General features: G+C 52.1%; 1 protein-coding gene across 4 annotated transcripts in view; it reads left to right on the top strand.

Annotated features, from left to right (window-relative positions):
* Positions 1-16,146, top strand: part of NOS1 (nitric oxide synthase 1) — a 172,870-nt gene extending 156,724 nt beyond the window's left edge. For all 4 annotated transcript variants that reach the window (XM_070516150.1, XM_014854713.3, XM_070516147.1 and 1 more), the window contains 8 exons: positions 401-570; positions 2,913-3,123; positions 3,794-3,881; positions 5,448-5,569; positions 6,661-6,809; positions 8,163-8,357; positions 9,233-9,351; positions 10,490-16,146. In XM_070516150.1, the coding sequence (XP_070372251.1) occupies positions 401-570; positions 2,913-3,123; positions 3,794-3,881; positions 5,448-5,569; positions 6,661-6,809; positions 8,163-8,357; positions 9,233-9,351; positions 10,490-10,505 (1,070 nt within the window). In that variant the 3' untranslated portion in view covers positions 10,506-16,146. The remainder of the gene's footprint in view (positions 1-400; positions 571-2,912; positions 3,124-3,793; positions 3,882-5,447; positions 5,570-6,660; positions 6,810-8,162; positions 8,358-9,232; positions 9,352-10,489) is intronic.
* Positions 16,147-19,431: the final 3,285 nt, after the last annotated feature.

Below are 19,431 nucleotides of genomic sequence, written 5' to 3'. Positions count from 1 at the left end.
AGAGTTCAGCATGTCTCTAATTGTAAACACTAGAACAGCATGCAGAGGGGTAGGAGGCTGACACCAGGAGAGGACAGGCGGAGCCAAAATAGATTCATATCTCATGCTCTGTTGACAGCTCACCGCTTAGAATGCCAGGGGACTGTCTCATGCTATTGTAATATTTGTTTATTTTTTAATTTTTTGGACTAGTTTGCTCCAGTGATAATGGGCAGGTTCCCTGCACCAGGAGGGGATCCCGTAGTCCCCGGGACCCCTGGTATAGCCGAGAGGTTGCTTGGCTCAGCCGGCCCCATCCTGGGCCCCTGGAGCCGGGCAGCCCTCCCCGACCTGGAGCCACACCCTCTGAGCTCAGCCTCTATGCCCCCACCCACCCCTCGCCCCCATCTTGCCTCCACAGGAGTGATCAGTAACTGGACGGACGAGCACCGCCTCCCGCCCTGCACCATCTTCCAGGCCTTCAAGTACTACCTGGATATCACCACACCCCCAACACCGCTCCAGCTGCAGCAGTTTGCCTCCCTGGCCACGAGCGAGAAAGAGAAGCAGCGTCTGCTGGTCCTCAGCAAGGTGGGCCCCGGGCCTCAGGCACTCGGGGGGGCGCCTTTCGTGTCCTAGTCCTTGGAGAGTTGCATGTTGATTGCAGCAGTTTTCCAGCAGATGGCAGCCTTGAGCAAGGGCTGCCGGGTTCTAGTTTGTAGAAGGTCGCCATCTTGGCTAGTCCATTTTGGCTGGTCCTGACCATCTCCCCTCGTTCTAACTAAGGTCTAACAGGACAAGAGTGACCCCCTCGAATCTCAAAGTTCCATGGTGCATAGAAATTGCTGTTCTTACTCTTTTCCCTCCTTCCTTTGGAACCCTTGAGCTCCCATTGGTTCCATCTGAGCTCAGGCTTAGAAGAAACAGAAACAGAGAGAATCCCATAGTGCCCTGTTTTAAAAATCAGCCTTTTTCAATGCCGAGGAGCTGTAGGTAAGACTTCAACGTATAGGAGGCCTCTGATGGTGAGGTGAAGCAAAAAAACACAGCTTCCATCATCCTTGCTTAGAAACCAAGGACTCGCCTGCCCCAGGCTGCTGCAGAGCCTTGCTCAGGAAGAATCCAACCTGGGAAGACCACCCAGGCTTCTCCCAGGGGGCAGGTCCTCCCCAGTAAGGAAGCCACCAGCACAGGACGGTTCAGCTTTCTTCTGCTGTGCAAGGCGGGGACTGCATGACGGGCAGTAAGGAGGAGGCTAATTCAGGGAGTGTGTGTTCTTTAGAAATATGAAAATAAACACCCAAAGAAACACTTAAAGAATTGCAAGTGGTTACCTCTGGGGAGCTGGAAACACATGGGAGCGATGGAACAGGAGAGCATTATTTTTCATCACGTTTCACAGAATTATTTAGCTTTTTAAACTATGTACACGTATAACTTTGATTCAAAATTTTAGATTAACAGGGGAGGCTGATTTGAAGAGGGGCCAGAAATTGCACTACTGGCATGGTATTATTTAAAGCAGAATTTGATCTAACTATATGTATTAGTCTTCCGAACAGCACGAACTCCAAGATGGGGTTAAATGAGCAAGGATTTTTATTAGGGGAAGCACCTGTGTGAGAGAAAATGGGAAAGAGTCAGATAAGGCTGGGAGGACTGTCAGACCTCAAAACAAGTCCAACCCCAGGTGAAGGAGAGGGAAGGGAGTTTGAATGGAGGTGTCAGGGACTGCACGTCCAGTGGAGGAAGGGCCGACCCAGGGGATCAGTGTCAGGTTCAGGTGGATGTCGGTTTCCCAGAGCAGCTGCTGGGGCTCGTGTTCCATTGCACCCCTGCAGGTGGAGGTCAGCGCGGCCGCAGGTCTGGGAGGCGCGTTCTCAAGGATGCCACGTCCTATCAGTAAAGCCAGGATGGTCTTTAGGAACATGGGAAAAGGCTTTGTGATACAATGCACTTATAATAGGCTTTGCCCCTCCTCATAATCTGAGCCTCCTGTAAGCAACATGGGACTGCCCAGGGCAGCTTCTGAGATGTAGGAAAAATAACCCCAGAGCCCCAGAGGGTTCCTCTGTTCCCCGGTAACAGCTGGGCTTGGCTCTCAGCATGACCCTGCACATGGTCCTCTGGACCCCAACCTAACCTGTTCCTCGGGGGCCGTCAGTTCCCATCTTGAACGGGAACCAGGCTCTCACAGGATGCACCTCCAGCCTTACAAACCACAAATCGCAGGTCTGCATTCTCTACCTGCAAGTCCTGACTCCTCCACAGGGCGTCTCTCTTGCCCTTCACACGCAGCAGGAGAGTGTAATGGTCAGGAGCACAGATTCTGGGGCCAGACTGCCCAGGATGGGGGGTCAGCAAACCTTCTCCATAAAGGGCTGAGTAGTAAATATTTTAGGCTCATGGTCCATTTGGTCCCTGTCACAACCCTTGAGCTCTGCCATTGTAGCACAACAGCATAGACAATGTATAAATGAGTGTGACTGGGTTCCAATCAGACTTTATTTCGGGACACTATTTGAATTTCATATCGTATTCTTGTCATGAAATAGTATTCTTCTTTTGATTCCTTTTCCCCGAACCATTTAAACATGTGAAAACAACTCGTAGCTCTGCCATACAAAGCAGGTGGCGAGCCAGATTTGCGGGCTCGAGTTTGCCACCCCCTGACCTAGATTCAAAACCCAGTATCACCCCCTCGTAGCCGTGTGACCTGTATATCCCTCAGTTTCCTCATCTATAAAATAGGGACAACAATCGTACTTATTTCATAAGGTCCTTGTGAGAATTGAAACCTGGCGTAGAATAATTACTGTGTGTTAATTGCTACTATTTTTCTTTACCTTCTTCCCCGGACCCCCTGAAACGCTCATTGGGAATTTGTGCCAGGAGCTGGTGCAAACTCTCCTCTGTCCCTCTCCTTGGCACAGGGTTTGCAGGAATACGAGGAATGGAAATGGGGCAAGAACCCCACCATCGTGGAGGTGCTGGAGGAGTTCCCGTCCATCCAGATGCCCGCCACCCTGCTCCTCACCCAGCTGTCTCTCCTGCAGCCTCGTTACTATTCCATCAGTTCTTCCCCAGACATGTACCCCGATGAGGTGCACCTCACCGTGGCCGTCGTCTCCTACCGCACGCGAGGTGGGCAGGGGCTCTGGGGGGACCTCCACAGGTCTGACAAACTACTGCCTGATCCCAATTCCCTGGGCAGAGACCCACCCTCAAGGCCAGGAAACTGAGGAAGGAGCAGAGCCAATCCTGTGCAGATCAAGAAGGAGGGGAGGTGGGCATTTGGGAGCATCCTCTGCTCCCAAACCCCGAGACCCCCATTTACTCGCTTCATCCCCTCGTCCCCCCCAAGGCAGCACTAGAACAAGCCCCCCCACCCATTTCCTCCGAGGAGGGAGCTTTCTGCTGCATGATGTCGAGCTGGCTGTAGGTCAGCCAGATAACCCGACCTCTGCTCCTGTATTTTGCTCCCTGATGAAGCAATTAAAATGCACGGTGCCTGAGAGAGCTCTGAGACCAGGATCCCAGCAGGCCCCAGAGAGCCCGGTGACCACACCCTTTCAGCCGGCAGGAGTTGAATCCCACCCCTATCCAACAGGATCCTGGGCAGTCTCACGGCCAGGAGCTCACCCCAGCTAGACCATGTCCTCTTCCCCTTCAGAGGAAGGGATCCAGACAAGGAACTCCCAGGCAGAAGCTTGGCCATGGGCTGTGAGCCTTCTGTACTAGAGGGAGGGGGGAGGCCCGTGACCGGGAAGGTGGGGGCCATGGGTGAGCCAGACCACCTTGGTTATTCCGCTAGATGGAGAAGGGCCAATTCACCACGGCGTGTGCTCCTCCTGGCTCAACCGGATACAGGCTGACGAAGGGGTCCCCTGTTTCGTGAGAGGGTGAGTGGCAAATGAAGAGAAATGAGCAGCTGTCCCAAATCCTCATAGTGATGTCCTGAGTTGGGGTGGGTGGACCAGCCTGAAGGGTTCTAGAGAGATGGCCGAGTCAGACGGAATCGAGATCAACGTTCTGCGTCTCTCCTAGTTGTGAAGGAAACGGGATCATGGGCCAGAGCAACATGGCAGAAGCTAAGCAAGCCCTCTGGTCAAAATCAGGTCAATGCGACAAATATTTATCAAGGGCATGTGCTGGGCTAAGCTGGGGCTCCAGCAGAGACTCAGGAAGATGCAGTCTCAGCCTTCATGGAATTTGAAATTCTATCCCAGTTCTACTGGACACCCCCTCTGTCCCCAGTTTCTTAGAGATGGACAGATCCAACACCCCCTCCCCATCCATCAAAGCTTTTCCTCCCAAACTCACTTTCGAAGGGTACTCCTGCCAATGGTTGACGATATTGTATGGCGCACTTAGAAATTTATTAAGAGGGTAGATTTCACGTTCAGTGTTCTTATCATAATCAATCAAATAAAAATATAACTTTAGGAAAATAAAAAATAGGGGCCAGCCTGGTGGCGCAGCAGTTAAGTTCGCATGTTCCGCTTCTCAGTGGCCCGGGGTTCGCCAGTTCGAATCCCGGGTGCAGACATGGCACCGCTTGGCAAGCCATGCTGTGGTAGGCGTCCCACATATAGAGTAGAGGAAGATGGGCACGGATGTTAGCTCAAGGCCAGTCTTCCTCAGCAAAAAAAAGAGGAGGATTGGCAGTAGTTAGCTCAGGGCTAATCTTCCTCAAAAAAAAAAAAGAAAAGAAAAGAAAAAATAAAGGCTATACCTGAGCCTAGAGCCACTGTAGGTACCTGCTTTATCAGCCAGTAACCTCTGTCCCCGAACAGTGGCCTCGATCAACCGTCTTTCTCAACTACGGAGCGTAGAATGTCCATGGTACGGTCCTCAGACCGTCAGCATCAGAATCCCCTGGGGTCCCTGAAAGATATAGTCCTGAGCCCAGATATACTGCATGGCCCGAGAGTCCGTGCCCTTCTAACGCCCTCGGGGGTTCTTTTGCACACTGAAGTCTGTGACACCCTGACTGTAGGAGATCTCATGGGTGGTTACATCAGGGGTTCTCAGCCAGGGGAGATGCCTCCAGGGGACAGTTGGCAATGTCTGGAGGCATTTTTGGTTTTCCCAGCTGGAGGGTGCTATAGGTAGAGGCCAGGGGTGCTGCTCAGTACCCTAGACTGCCCAAGGCAGCCCCACAAAGGGGCTTGCAGCCCCAAATGTCGGCCATGCCGAGGCGGGGGAACCCTGAGTAAAGTCGATCCTGCTGTCCTTTGAGGCTTAGCTCAGCAACGCCAAGAAATGGGAAGTAGAGTGATAGCCAGACGCTGAGGGCCTCTTGTTTTTGGCATTCCCCAAATCTGTGGGTCCCTCCACCCTGAGAAGGGGCCCCTGCAAGTTCCACTGGATTTCTGCCCGAGACGGCCACCGGGTCTACCTAAGACCCAGCCGCTCTTGATCACATTTGACTCAGCAAGCCTTCTGACTCCGCCTTCCTTGTCCAGCGCGCCTAGCTTCCACCTGCCCCGAAATCCCCTGGTGCCGTGCATTCTGGTTGGCCCGGGCACCGGCATTGCCCCTTTCCGAAGCTTCTGGCAGCAGCGGCAGTTTGATATCCAACACAAAGGTGGGTCATGGTCCAGCAGCCACCTGGGTTCTAGCCCCTGGGCCTGGGGAGGCCGCCTGTGTCCCCACAGCCTGGAGGCATGACGGAGCCCTCTCTCTATTGCATCCCCGCCTGGGGAGGGCCGGGGCGGGGGGGGGGGGGGGGGGGGGGGGGGGGGGGCGGGGCGTGTACTGACCTGACCTAGGTGAAATTCATGGTGTAATTCAAAGAAACCGTCCAAACAAACCTTCCACACAGCTTGTCCCAGGGCCTGAAACGCCGTTCCCAGAACATGTTTCCTAGATAGTTAAGATAGGACCCCATCTTAACGTCCAAGTGCCCCCAGAAGGGGTAGGCATCAAGGCTTATCAAATGGATGTGTTTACGGGCTCGTGCCAGAGACTGTTATTCAAGAGTAGGCTTTGCTGTGTGAGAGACGCAACAGCTCAGCTTTGGGAGGAGAGAGAGAGAAACCCGCAGTTGCAGTGTGCGTTAAACAGATTTATTGAGCATCTGATAAATGCCAAACGCTAGTGTAGGCGCTGGGAGCAGAGCAATGAACAAGACAGAAACAGCTTTAAAAACCTGCTCCCACAGAACTGTCATTCTGGTGGACCAGCTAACATTCATAAAGGAGTCGCTGCATACCAGGCGCAGGTCTAAGGTGTTGCATTTATTTCTCGCAGTAACCCAATGAGGTAGATGCTGTCATTGCTATTTTGTACATGGGGAAATGGAGACACAGAAAGTTAAGTAATTGGCTCATCCTCACACAGAGCTGGCATTCGAACCCAGGAAGTCCAGCTCCAAACCCTGGGTTTTAGCGCCACCCACCAGTGGGGGCTGCTAGGTAGCCAGGGGGCAGAAGGAAAGGTTGAGACCCGGGGCGCAAGGGTAGGGGGGGTCTGCCAAAGTCTGAACACACTTTACCTGCTTCCCTCAGGGTGTGCGTGTGTATACAAATGGGTACACCTGCCTGCCCTGGTGTCCATGTGTCTGTATCTCCGTGGCACATGCTAAGGTGCCAGCACCCCACCCCTGGCACCACCAGCCACCTCCCCCCAAACCAGGCATCAGAGCTGTCAGTGACATGAGATCTTCCTGGTCCCCAGGAATGAGTCCCTGCCCCATGGTCCTGGTCTTCGGGTGCCGGCAGTCCAAGATAGACCACATCTACAAGGAGGAGACCCTACAGGCCAAGAGCAAGGGGGTCTTCAGAGAACTGTACACGGCCTACTCCCGGGAGCCAGACAAACCAAAGGTAACCCCTGGCCTGTATGACCCCGCCCCAGCCCGACACTCACGTGCCCTCGTCCACGCAGGCACATCCCGCTCCTAGAAAGCCCCTCACCCTTTCTGAATTCTCCCCATGAAATTGCTCGGTACTTTGGGAAGCACGGAGAGTAAAAATGCCGATTCAAAATATTTAACAGTCCGGGGACCGGCCCCGTGGCGCAGTGGTTAAGTTCCCACGTTCCGCTTCTCGGTGGCCCGGGGTTCGCCGGTTTGGATCCCTGGTGCGGACATGGCACCGCTTAGCAAAAACCATGCTGTGGCAGGCGTCCTCCATATAAAGTACAGGAAGATGAGCGCGGATGTTAGCTCAGGGCCAGTCTCCCTCAGCAAAAAGAGGAGGACTGGCAGCAGATGTTAGCTCAGGGCTAATCTTCCTCAAAAAACAAAAAATTCTGAAACTAGATAGTGGTGATGGTTGCACAACATTGTGAATGTACCTAATGCCACTGGGTACATTTTTAAATAGCTAAATGGTACATTTTATGTTGTGTGTATTTTATCACAGTAAAAATGTTTAAAAACATGAATTAAAAAATATATTTAACTGCTCACAAGAAGTACCACCAATCAGAATGGACACAGGACTGGAGCACGGTCCAACCAGATCTTGGGGGAACCCAGGGGGTTCCAGGAAAGGGGCCAGGACAGCTGGGGGAGGGGGACATTCAGAGGGTCTGGGCGGTGGCCACATGACAGCTGGTGCGGAAGAACCTCAGTATTTTAACAACCAGGACAACCCTGCCAGCCGTAGCAGCTGAATGTCAGCCTCCCCTGGGGGCAGTTTCTGGACAAGTTAGAGACGGGGAAGCAGATAAGACAAATCCCGTGGAGGGCATATTGGACCCCCTGCGGCCCCCCTCATATTCTCTTAGCGCACCTTTGACTCCAGCTGTTGCTGCAGCAGCTGCCTTTGCACAGGTGTCAGCTGACAGCCCCCCGCCCTGGGGCCCCTCTGGCCCTCCAGCGTAGCATGCCTGCAATAACCAACCGCCACCTAGATTGCACGGGGTTAACACCCTGTGGGTGACCGACCTCTGGCCATGGGAGGGAGGGGCCGGTAGATAATGCCCCCCTCTTATGCCCCTCCAGGGAGCAGTTCTGGTGGGTTCTACATGGCTCCCTGGAGACCCCTCAGCAGAGCTGAGCCCACCGTGGGGAGCAGATCATTCACACACCCTCCCCTACTTCTGTCCTCACACAATACACCACCTGCCCACGAGCCCCTGTGCCAGGCTCTGCTCCTCCCTGGGGGGCAGTGAACTACACAGGAGCGCCCCGCGGCCTGGCTCCTTCTCACTGGTCCTCCTGCTCCCCGCAGAAGTACGTGCAGGATGTCCTGCAGGAGCAGCTGGCAGAAACCGTGTACCGAGCCCTGAAGGAGCAAGGAGGCCACATTTACGTCTGTGGGGACGTCACGATGGCCGCCGATGTCCTCAAAGCCATCCAGCGCATCATGACCCAGCAGGGGAAACTCTCGGTGGAGGACGCCGGCGTGTTCATCAGCAGGCTGAGGGTGAGTGACGGGCTGGCTTCTTGGGTCCCTTTTCCAGCATCCAGTCCTGTCTCCTCTTTCTCACCCTACCTGTCTAGATAACTAGCCATGATAACGTCTCTGCTCCCATTTTTGCAATTATGACTGGAGGTAGAGGATACAGTGGTCCAAACCATAACTGAGAGAAGGAAGAATGGCTGGGCATGCAGGTGTATGTATTAAATATGGTTGGGGACTGTGGTGTGTGAAAATAATAAGTGGGTGGATCACTGGGTAGCTAGACCGAAACCTCCTAACCTAATTTTTCCTGTGCTTAGTACCAAGTGGTAGCACTGCCCTGTGCAGTTGTGCAGGTTGAGCACTGCACAAAAAGGTCTATCCAGGTGGGGCCAGTGGGGACTGAAAGCCACCCTGTGCTTGGTCTCCAAGCTGTGCACCTTGGCATAGAGCTACGTCCACCCCAGAACAGAAGGAGGGGTGCCTTTTCCTGATTTGCACAAAGGCTAGCCGCAGCCCAGCAAGCAAAGTCCTAACTGTGTGACCAACTGCCCCAAATAGAAGAAACTGAGTCCAGGCCTCTACAAAGCTCCAGGGGTAATCCCATCCTTCCTGCTGCCTCCCTAAGAAAGCAGTCATCAAACAGTTTTGCAGAAGCCCTTGCTCTCAATCTGATGCTAAACCCCCGTAGGTTAAAAAAAGAACTTTCTGGAGGGCAGAGGGTCTTGCTGCAACAGAGTCTTGGAGACCAAAAGTACTCCAGGATGCACCGGGTTACGCCTCCTTTCTTTAGGAACCTTCTCTGTGGATATTCCATTCTAGGGTGTCAGTGTGTCTGCCCCTCTCTGTGCCCTTGGCTGGCATTTGAAGGCTGTTCCCTGGCTGTTTCTGTCCCCTAGGATGACAACCGGTATCATGAGGATATTTTCGGGGTCACCCTGCGAACGTACGAAGTGACCAACCGCCTTAGATCTGAATCCATTGCCTTCATCGAGGAGAGCAAAAAAGACACGGACGAGTAAGCTGGTTCCATCCCACGGTCACAGGGTTGGCAGAGCCCTCTCTTGCAGGTCCTGATGGCAGGGATGTCTGACTTCATTTACCATAGCTTTCCCATAGTGGGCTCCCCAAACTGCCAGCATCAGCACCCCATGTTAGAAGTGCAAATTCCCAGGCCACACCAGACTCCCTGAGTCTGAAACTCTGGGGTTTGGGTGCAGCAGTGTGTGTTTTCACGAGCCTTCCATGGAATTATGAGGCCCCCGCAAGTGGGGGAACCCCAGTTTTGGAGGCCAGCTTCCACCTGGGGTACCCCCTAGAGGAATGATGACTCTCGCCTCTGAGAAGTCATAATCCTAGCGTTTACGTCACCTCCCTCACCCCCCAAATTGCTGGGAGCTTTCTCACTGATGCACGTTGCAATTGGTATTATTCGGACAATTTCACTTGTCCTCTAGAAATTGCTTGAAACAGTCTGAGGCACCACGAGTCTCTTTAAACCTCACTGGAATCCTGTGACACATCAGCCTTGTTTGTCGTCTCACTCCCCACCTTCCCTGCCACGGAACACCTTGAAACCACTGCCATGTGCCCTTTGTGTTAAATTAGGTAGGAATTCAGCTGTCTCGTTATTGGTAGCCTAGGGCACACACTCTATTTCTTTAAGCATCCTCATTTTTTCCCCTTACAATGACACGGCAGTCTCAAAAACATACTTTTTTGTCCAGTAGGCTCATGTTTTTGCCTTTAAGATCACAATTCCTTTGGTATCACAAAGCCTCTTACGTGTCCCTCTTCCTTGCTTGTTGTGTTGGTGAGCAAGCTTTCATTCATTCATTCATTCATTCAAGCCTTCATTCATTCATTCATTCAAGCCTTCATTCATTCATTCAAGCCTTCATTCATTCAAGCCTTCATTCATTCATTCAAGCCTTCATTCATTCAAGCCTTCATTCATTCAAGCCTTCATTCATTCATTCATTCATTCAAGGTGAGCCCCAGCTAGGTGCCAGATCCTGTCCCAGACACTGGGGCTACAGAGGAAACGCAGGAGATGAAGGCTTGTGCCCAGAGCTTGGTGGTGTCCTCTGGGTCTTTAAGGACACAGAGCAGCCTTGCCCTGGGGCGCTGACTCTCTCCCACTTCTCCTCCCACAGGGTTTTCAGCTCCTAACTGGATCCTCTTGCCCAGATGGATGGCAGGGGCCGTCCCATGCACCGGGCGGGGCGGCTGCAGGTTTCATCGGCGTGGACACTGCTGAACCTTTTCCTACGGGACCCCCGTGGCCCCGCTCTGCCTCTCGTCCTGTCCCCGTGTCCTTTTCTCCTCTTCTGGGTTCTCGCCCCTCAGTGGTTCCTGTGGCCCTTGGGCTTTCTCCTGGCATTTTCCCGCTGCAATGCAAGGCCTTTATGATCCGCAGTGGCTCTTACACAACCGTTCCCCCCTTCCTGACAAGGGCAAGCCACCGGTGCATGAAACCACTGTTACACGGCCATCGCTTGTGTCAGGGCTTGTTTCCTGGGGTTCCCCTGGGCAGGCTGCAAGGACCGGACAAAGAGTTTTGTGAGCCGGTCCCTCGGCTGCTGAAGTCCCCCCATATCCTTTTTGGTGGTGACGTTTTGGTCATGCCTATGTGTGCGTGTGACGGGCCTGGCTCTCCGTCTGGCCTCTTGCCTCTGCAAGTGTGTGACCTGCAGACCCTCGGAGCCAAGAAACGTGCCCTGGCCCGTATTGGTCCCTCACGCGTCCATAATGAAGGTCTGTGCTAATGTCCCTGGCACACTGGGAAGGACCCTAATTGTCCCTGTTCTAAAAGGTTGGAGCGTGGAGAGGGGCTGTGATGATTAAGGGAGGAATCTCCAACAAAAGGGGGGATCACAGAACGAGATGCGTTTAGATTCTGGCACAAGTTAGTGGAGCCCACCTAATGGACTGGGCAAAACCCCTCCCCAGCCCCCCCACCCCCACCCCGCCCAGCCAGGACCACCTTCCCAGGCTGTCCCACTCACCAGACCGGAAGAAGTGTCCCAGGGCATGTGCTGGAAATAAGAATCTTCCCATCTCTGTCGCCAGGTGACTTTGGGCAGATCACTTGTCCTCAGTTTCCCCTCGTTGTAATGTTATGAAGCTAAAAAGTATGAATGGATCAAACTTTGAAGTTGTAGAAACTGGAAACAATACCGAGGAAGAATCATTGCTATTTTTTTATTCCCCCAAACGGGGCTCGCTGTTTCACCCTGGGGGATAAAGTGACGGCAGCCAGTTAAAGCAGGTCAGGCAGGGGAGGGAAGCTGTACAAGGCACCCCACGGCTTCTTCCACAGGACACAACCCAGGATGGAATAAATTATCCTCCACTCAGGTCAAAACTGGGCGGCAAAGTCTTTAGCAGAAATCAAGGCCTGGCAGGCAACCGGCTGTGTTTACCCTCTCGGAGTAAAGGAGGTGGGAGGGTCCCCTTCTATACTTAATGGCAGGCAGTGCCCAGAGAGAGCCAAGAAATTCTGAGACCCCCAGGGGCTGCCTCGAGGGGTCTGCTCTGGGGCCCCCGGGGTTGGAAGGCAGGCAGTTCCATCCTCTGTTTTGTTCTGTCCTATAGAAAGAAGCATTTTGTTCTGTCCTATAGAAAGAAGCATTTCCTTTATATACTGCACAATGGGCGTTTCCTTCCGGATGCTCCATGTGACAGCGTGCCACAGAGAAAGTGCCTGGCCCTCTTTGGAAGGGCCTTAGAATAGGGGTGCCAAAGAGGTGTCCCCAAGAGGGGAAAAACTCCGAGACTCTTCAAGTCAAAGAGTAGCTGTATCTCACCCTTCCCCACCCTCCCTGGCGGCCCCTGCTGGTGTCCCATCCCCGGCATGCGGACTTGGACTTCATGCCAGTGATGACCTCCCTGCCTTCCTTAATCCTATTTCCTCCTGCTCTGGCTTCCACAGTTTAGAGAGCCACCCCCTCCCACCTCCCCAACCTCCACCCCACCCCCTCCCCCCCCCCCCCCCCCCGTGCTCCGCCTCCCCTCTCTAACCTGGAGGGAAGCCCATTCTTAACCCCTTGTTTCCTGCAAACACAATTCCAGCGCCTAGAACCTTCCTCCAGGGGCTTCTCTCCAACCCTGTGAGCCTTTTGGAGATAGCTCCTAAGATGTCGCTAGCTCCCCAGGGGCTCAACTGCTGGGTCCAACCTCTGTCAAAGAGGAATGGATCAGGGCTGGCCTCCTACAATCCGGCTGTACGCGTGAATGCTTTTCCATCGCCGAATAAATACCTGTGAGCACTTACTGTGTGCCAGGCGACTTCGTCATAGATCCCTGCCCTTCTGGTAGCAGGTAGACAGCTGGAAACATCGCTTTGTTTTGTCAGGGAGTCCAAAGAAGTGACTGTCTAAGCAGCATTCATCTTTCTTCCCAAGAAGGGTTTTTTTAAGTAAACACCTTTCACCCCGCAACACAAGCTGCTTCGTATCTCCTGTCTAGAAGATGGTCTGGTGTGTTTCTCTCATTTGCCAGAATTCCTGATACCCAAAGCCTGGCTGTACTGAGCCTATCTAGAGGCAGAGAGCGGAGTCCCAATTTAGGGTTTAGCTCTGATCCAGGGTGGGTAAAGGCTGCCCTCTTGTGGTGGTTTTTAGTTCAGTCCCAGTAGCCAAAAATAGGTGCAAAATTTGGTTTAACAATAGATGAGCAAAAATAGGGTTGACTGAGCATTTGGGAGTTACCCGAGTTACACTCGTTTTATTGCCCTCTCTCCCTTGAATTGGCCAGCAGTAGCTCCAACGCCATTTAGCAAAAGTGAGTTTGGCCAGGAGGAAGGAAACGTCCCCTGCATCAGGAAAGCCGGCCTAGAGTGCTCACCTGTCGTCACTATGAAGCCAATTCCTGCACCCCATGTTGCGAAAGAAGCTGAAGTAGTTAACTAGACTCCTGAGAGGAGACAGCCAGGCATCTTTCTTTGGGGGGAGTGCTGCAGCCATGGTTCAGGTAGATGGGATGCGTAAGTCACCATTCAGAGTCTACGTATCCACAAATGAGATAATGCCCCTGAAATGCCCAGTGACAGGACCTGGCCCATGGCAAGCTGTCGAGTTTTTTTTTTCACTTAATTTATAACATTTCTTGCTTCTCCAGTATACAGAAAGCACTATGGTGTGTACAGAGCAAAACACAGTTCTTCTCGTATAGAAGGTTAGAATCTGATATGGACGGACACGATTCTGAGAATCAACATAAATGTCTGGGGTTTGAGAAATGAGTGGGTTCCCACCGGTGGGCTTGGGGAGACAAGATTGCCAGGAAGCAGGAGCAGTGAGAGGAAAGGCCTGGACTGGGGGGTGGGCAGGGTAAATCAGGGCTGGCTTCAGATGTAGCCCAGCTCTGGAAAGCTGAGGATGGTGGGGGTGGGGAGAGAGACACTGGGAAGATGGGCAGGGACCAGACGGTGGGTAGAGATGGAGGGCGTGTCAGGGAATTTTGACTTTATTTGGTAGACAATGCGGAATCCTTAAGTGTTTTTTAAAGGGGGAAAATAAGGTGATTGGAGTTATGCTTGGAAAAGAATGTTCTGGCTGCGGCATAGAGCGTGGATGGCTGGCCCATTGAACTATGGGTAGGTTATTGCAGTAACCAAGGCTTGAAGGAGGGGAGAGACAGATGTAGTGATAAAGAGATTCCAGGGGTTGAGTCAACAGGACCTGGAGACCCATCTGTTGTGGGGGATGAGAACCAAGAAAAAAATCTAGAGTCTTGCCTCAAAGCTGAGAAAGGGGTCTCGTGAGAAAAAAACAGGCTCAAGAGAAAGATGAGTTTGCGGTACTAACAAGCTAGCCAACTTCTCTCCGAGTCAACAGGGTGAGTCCTTCCAAGGTCCAGCCATGCCTAGCTGCACAGAAAGAGAACTGACCCCAGGCCAATAGTCATTGGCCCTAGAACACAGGATTTTCTTGCCAAACACTCTCTCAGCAGCCACCTGCTTTGGGCTTCCAAAAGAAGGTCAGGTTTTGCCCTGAGTCCAAAACAAGTGAGATCTCTGACCTAGATCATGGGGCAGACGGTTCCCGCCAGGATGGGCAAGCTGGATGTCCGGGCCCTTCACCCCTCCAGCATCAGCCCCCAGGCTGGCCTTTTAATTCATGCCCTTAGGAAAACCGGCCATGTTTGCTTATATATTTCCATCGCCACTGCCCCTGACCTGCAGGATGTCACTGTGCCCACCTTACCCTTAAAGCCTTCTTTCTGAATTGGCAAGTTAATCTGAGACTGCCTGCAGGTGACAAAGGGAAAAAAATATTCCTCTGGGCTTCCTACATGACCTGTCCGTACTCCCTGTCTTCCCTCAACCCTCATAAAGTCCCCCACATCCAAATGTGCTGTCTGACCGGAGAATTAAAGGCTGGGAGCTCGGATGGAGGCAAGCAGATTGGAGAGGCTGAGGGAGGGGCCTGGCCCCCCAGGGACTCGACCCAGATGGTCCCCGCCAACCTGAATTTGGCCTTTGGGGGCTGACACCAGCCTCTGCTCTTTCTCTCATACCTGCCCTGTCCTCGGTCCACTGCCCGTCCCTACCTGGTGTCAAAAGCTGCCTCTCCCCAACAGTGACGTGTCTCAGATGTGAGGACGTAGGTAAACGTTTGCCCCTGGAGGCAGGTCTGTCTGGAGGGTCTGTTCTCTACTAATACTTATCAAAGCCACAGGCAAGGGAGGCGGTCTGCAGTCCATATGCCTCAGGATGTGTCTGAGTTGGTTTTGACCTGGAATATCTGAACAGCTCTGAACAAGCAGGGCATGTCTCTCTGATCCAGGACAGAGCCCCTTCTTAACCAGGTGGCCCTGGCAGGCGGCAACAAATCTGCCCTAAGATGCTGCCTTCCACAATCTTCTAGAAAATCACTCCAGGCCATCACAGTGCCCAGCCTTGGTTCCTAAGTTCTAGGAGACGCTAGTCCAGGGATCTCTCATCTCAGCACTTTTGGCTTTGGGGGCTGGATCATCCTTTGTGGGGGGGCTGTCTTGTGCATCGTGGGATGTTGAGCGCATCCGTGGCCGCCACCCGCTAGATGCTAGTAGCAGCCCCGACCAACTGTGACAACAAAGTACGTCTTCAAACGTTGCCACGTGTCCCTTGGGGGCAACAGAATCTCTACTGGCTGCCCAGGCCTTCTCAGCACGGACCTTGTGGAGTAAGCAGTGCATCTCATCTCCTCAGCCCGAAGGTTTTTTCCATTATCTGATGCCCAACTGAGGCCTGAAGGCTTTTGAGGGGGAATAAAAAGTGTGGTTTCACAAACTCCCACCCGTGGAAGGATGACAGTTCCATTTCTGTAAGATGCTGTGCCCTTGGTGTCTGTTCTGATTAAGACCCATGGAGGCCCAGTGCCTTCCGTGCCCCTTGCCCTGCTCCTGCCCTGTTTTCCTCGTTGTTGTGTTGTCATGGTGATTGTAAGACCCACTCCGGGCTCAGCAGTGGTTTTCCGGAAGGCGCGGTCGGTCGCTCCTCGTTGCTGTCCCCATGGGTTTCCCTTCAGGGTTGGGGAAGTGGGAGGTGGCCAGAGCAGGAGTCGCCTCTCCCCACACACACGCTGTCAGAACTCGGACTTCCCCTACCTCTGAGCTCTCGATGCTGCTAATTCCGCCAAGTGTCCCGTGTGCTCCAGCACCTTCCTCTAAGGACTGACGCCCGCCCCATGCTCTCTGCGAGGTTGTCCAGGCTGTGTTCGCCGCATGCTCTTCTTCTGTATAGTTCTCATCTTCTGATTTGATGGAATTCAACAAAAGTCTACTTATGCCTGTTTGCATTATGGTTAAAACATTAAAAAGTGGACTCAACTTGACTGACTGCTGTCTTTTTTTTGATTTGCTTGGAATTTCTTACGCCTTTGTCCACTGCCAAAGGCCAGGTGACCCCAGGAAGCCCACTCTGAGACAAGGTGGCAGAGGCGGATCGGGGAGTGCTTCGGGGAAAGGAAGGGAAGGTCATTCTGAAGGTGACCTTCCAGAGCTGTCCCTATTTGGGACAAGAAGGTGGCTTCATACCCCTCCATCAGTCAGTCTTGGACCAGGCAGCTCCCTGCAGTGGACGCCACCCCCCAAGGGGCTGACCCACAGAGGGCACTGCCAGCAGCTGCAAGAAGACTTCTTGACCCCTGACATGGATCTGGGTGGCACATCTCAGCATCCTCTCCACCCTCCTCCCCCATCACAGCTGCCTCCGTACAAAGGGCCCCAAGGAAACTGTACCACCTTCGCCCTCAGCCCTTCTCCCCTGTATATACAACCCCAAGGACCCTGAAACCTAAGTCCTAGCTGGCTTCAGACCCACTTCCAAAAGGAAGAGACCTTGATGCACTGAAAGGACGGATGAGGCGCTGACCCCAAATGCCCTGACAAGGTGGTTTCTATAAGAGGGAAAACTGGAGATGGGGCCCCTAAGGCTTCATCACGCCCTTCAGGACATGGCCATTTGGTTGCTGAGGCCATCTTGACCTTCACACCTATTTCCTGGTCATAAAGCACAAACCACTCAGTATTCAGCCTTTTAAATTACAAAGTAATTGGCCCCACACCACACATTCCCCACACAGCATTCCTGACTCCTCTGCCCCATCCCTGAGCCTCAGGCCCAAATTCAAGTGTGAGGTGCGGGTCAGAGAAGGAGCAAGAGTCAGGGAATTCCTCAGCACCCGGCTCCACACTACCTTACAGAAATCCATTAGTTAATGAAAATAATAGCTAACGGTTATTAAATGCCAGTCTTCACAAGAATACCTTGACGTGTTGTCATTGCTCTCTCCAGTTTAAAACTTGGGAAACGGAGGCACAAGGAGATCAGACAGCTTGTGCAAGGTCAACATAGCTAGTAAATAAATGTTAGAGGTGGAGTTTGAACCCAGACCGTCACGCTCTAGAATCTGCATCCTTTTTTTTTTTTTTTTTGAGGAAGATTAGCGCTAAGCTAACATCTGCTGCCAATCCTCCTCCTTTTGCTGAGGAAGACCGGCCCTGAGCTAACATCCGTGCCCATCTTCCTCTACTTTATATGTGGGATGCCTTCCACAGCATGGCTTGACCATCGGTATCATATCCGCACCCGGGATCCAAACCGGCGAACCCCAGGCTGCCGAAGTGGAACGTGTACACTTAACCGCTGCGCCACTGGGCTGGCCCCTAGAATCTACATTTTTAACCACCACCCAGGGCTGCTGCTAAGAGACCCAGACTGTCGCAGTTCAAATCCTGGCTCGTCCACTTTCTAGCTGTGCAACTTTGGATAAGTTACCCAGCCTCTCTGTACCATTTGTTCACCATAAAATGGGCTGTGATTGTTTCAACTTCATTGCGTTGTGTTAGGGTTAATATACGCAACACACGTAGAACAAGATAGAAGATGAGAGAGTAGCCCTATGCACGAGTAGGTCCCAACTCTGGTTCCTTCCAACCCTCCCGGCCCTTTTCCCTTATTGAAGCTCAAACTGTCCCATCTTGATGTCATTGGCCATTTGATACTTGCACTGGGTTTCTCAGGCCTCCACAGACCACCTGCCATCACAGGCAACACTCATTTTAAAAGCCAGTTCCTAGCCTCTCCTTCCACCTGCCCATTAGCACTCGTGGGGCATAAGGTCTGACACCCGAATTTTTTTTTTTCCTCTTAGATGTAAGCAGGTTTTCCTTTTTTTTTTTTATTAAGGTTATGAAAGTTAACATCCTTGTGAAATTACAGTTATACATCATTATTAGTCATGTTGGAGGTACACCGCTTCACCCCTAATGCCCTCCTCCCACCCCCCTTTCCCCTGGCAACCACTGATCAGTTCTCTTTGTCCGTATGTTAACTACCACCTATGAGTGGAGTCATACAGAGTTCGTCTTTCTCTGTCTGGCTTATTTCACTCAACATAATACCCTCAAGGTCCATGTTGTTGTGAATGGGACGACTTTGTCCTTTTTTATGGCTGAGTAGTATTCCATTGTATATATATACCACATCTTCTTTATCCAATCATCAGTTGCTGGGCACTTAGGTTGCTTCCATGACTTGGCTATTGTGAATAATGCTGCGATGAACAGAGGGGTGCATGGAACTTTTGGAATTGCTGATTTCAGGTTCTTAGGATAGATACCCAGTAGTGGGATGGCTGGGTCATAAGGTATTTCTATTCTTAACTTTTTGAGGAATCTCCATACTGTTTTCCATAGTGGCTGCACCAGTTTGCATTCCCACCAACAGTGTATGAGGGTTCCCTTTTCTCCACAGCCTCTCCAACATTTGTCACTCTTGGTTTTGGATATTTTTGCCATTCTAACAGGTGTAAGGTGATATCTTAGTGTAGTTTTGATTTGCATTTCCCTGATGATTAGTGACACCCACATTTTTAACTGGCTCCCCCCACATGATTCACACACACACTGTAGTTTTGACAGGCCCAGCCTCAGAGGTGGCTGGGGACAATTTAACATTTATATGCCTCCCTACTGCAGTGGCTTCTGTTGCCTGGCAACCAGGTGAAAAATCCAAGTTTACACCAAAACAGAAGCTTCCCACCCACAATGGAAAGGAAAAGGGGGCGGGGAAAAAAGTGGAGGAGGGGGAAAAAGGATTTTTGAGTCACTGCAGATCAATATAGAATACACGCTTCACAGTCAGTTACATAGTAAAAATGTACCTATTTTTTTCATCATACTCTTCGCAGAATCACCAAGAGAGCGAAAACAGGGAGAGTATTTACAATCAGTTGGCACAATCTAGAGCTTAACTCCCATCACTAAAAAGAAACCGCGTTAGCCGTGGCCCCGGAGGAAGATAAGATTAAGTTAATCAAATAGCAGAAGATTACAACTCAAGGAATTAGTAAAATGATTTTTAAAAAACACACTTAAGTCTTTTGTATTATTAGACTTGAGGTGGAGGGAATGGGGGTGGGTGGTCTCCTGGCTTCTCTGCATCTCGGTTTTCTCCGCTGGATCTCGGAGGTGAGGTGAGAAGTTGATATTGGAAACCTCGCCCTCTCAGCTCCTCCCTAATTTACTGTTTCCGAGAATTTTGAGATCTTCAAGGGTGGTGAGCTTCACTTTCCTCCCCTCCGCTCCCATTTCTGGTCCCGTGGGGGTG

Source organism: Equus asinus, chromosome 8, assembly GCF_041296235.1.
Source record: "Equus asinus isolate D_3611 breed Donkey chromosome 8, EquAss-T2T_v2, whole genome shotgun sequence".
Taxonomy (NCBI): domain Eukaryota; kingdom Metazoa; phylum Chordata; class Mammalia; order Perissodactyla; family Equidae; genus Equus; species Equus asinus.
This window is presented reverse-complemented; position numbering and strand designations above follow the sequence as displayed.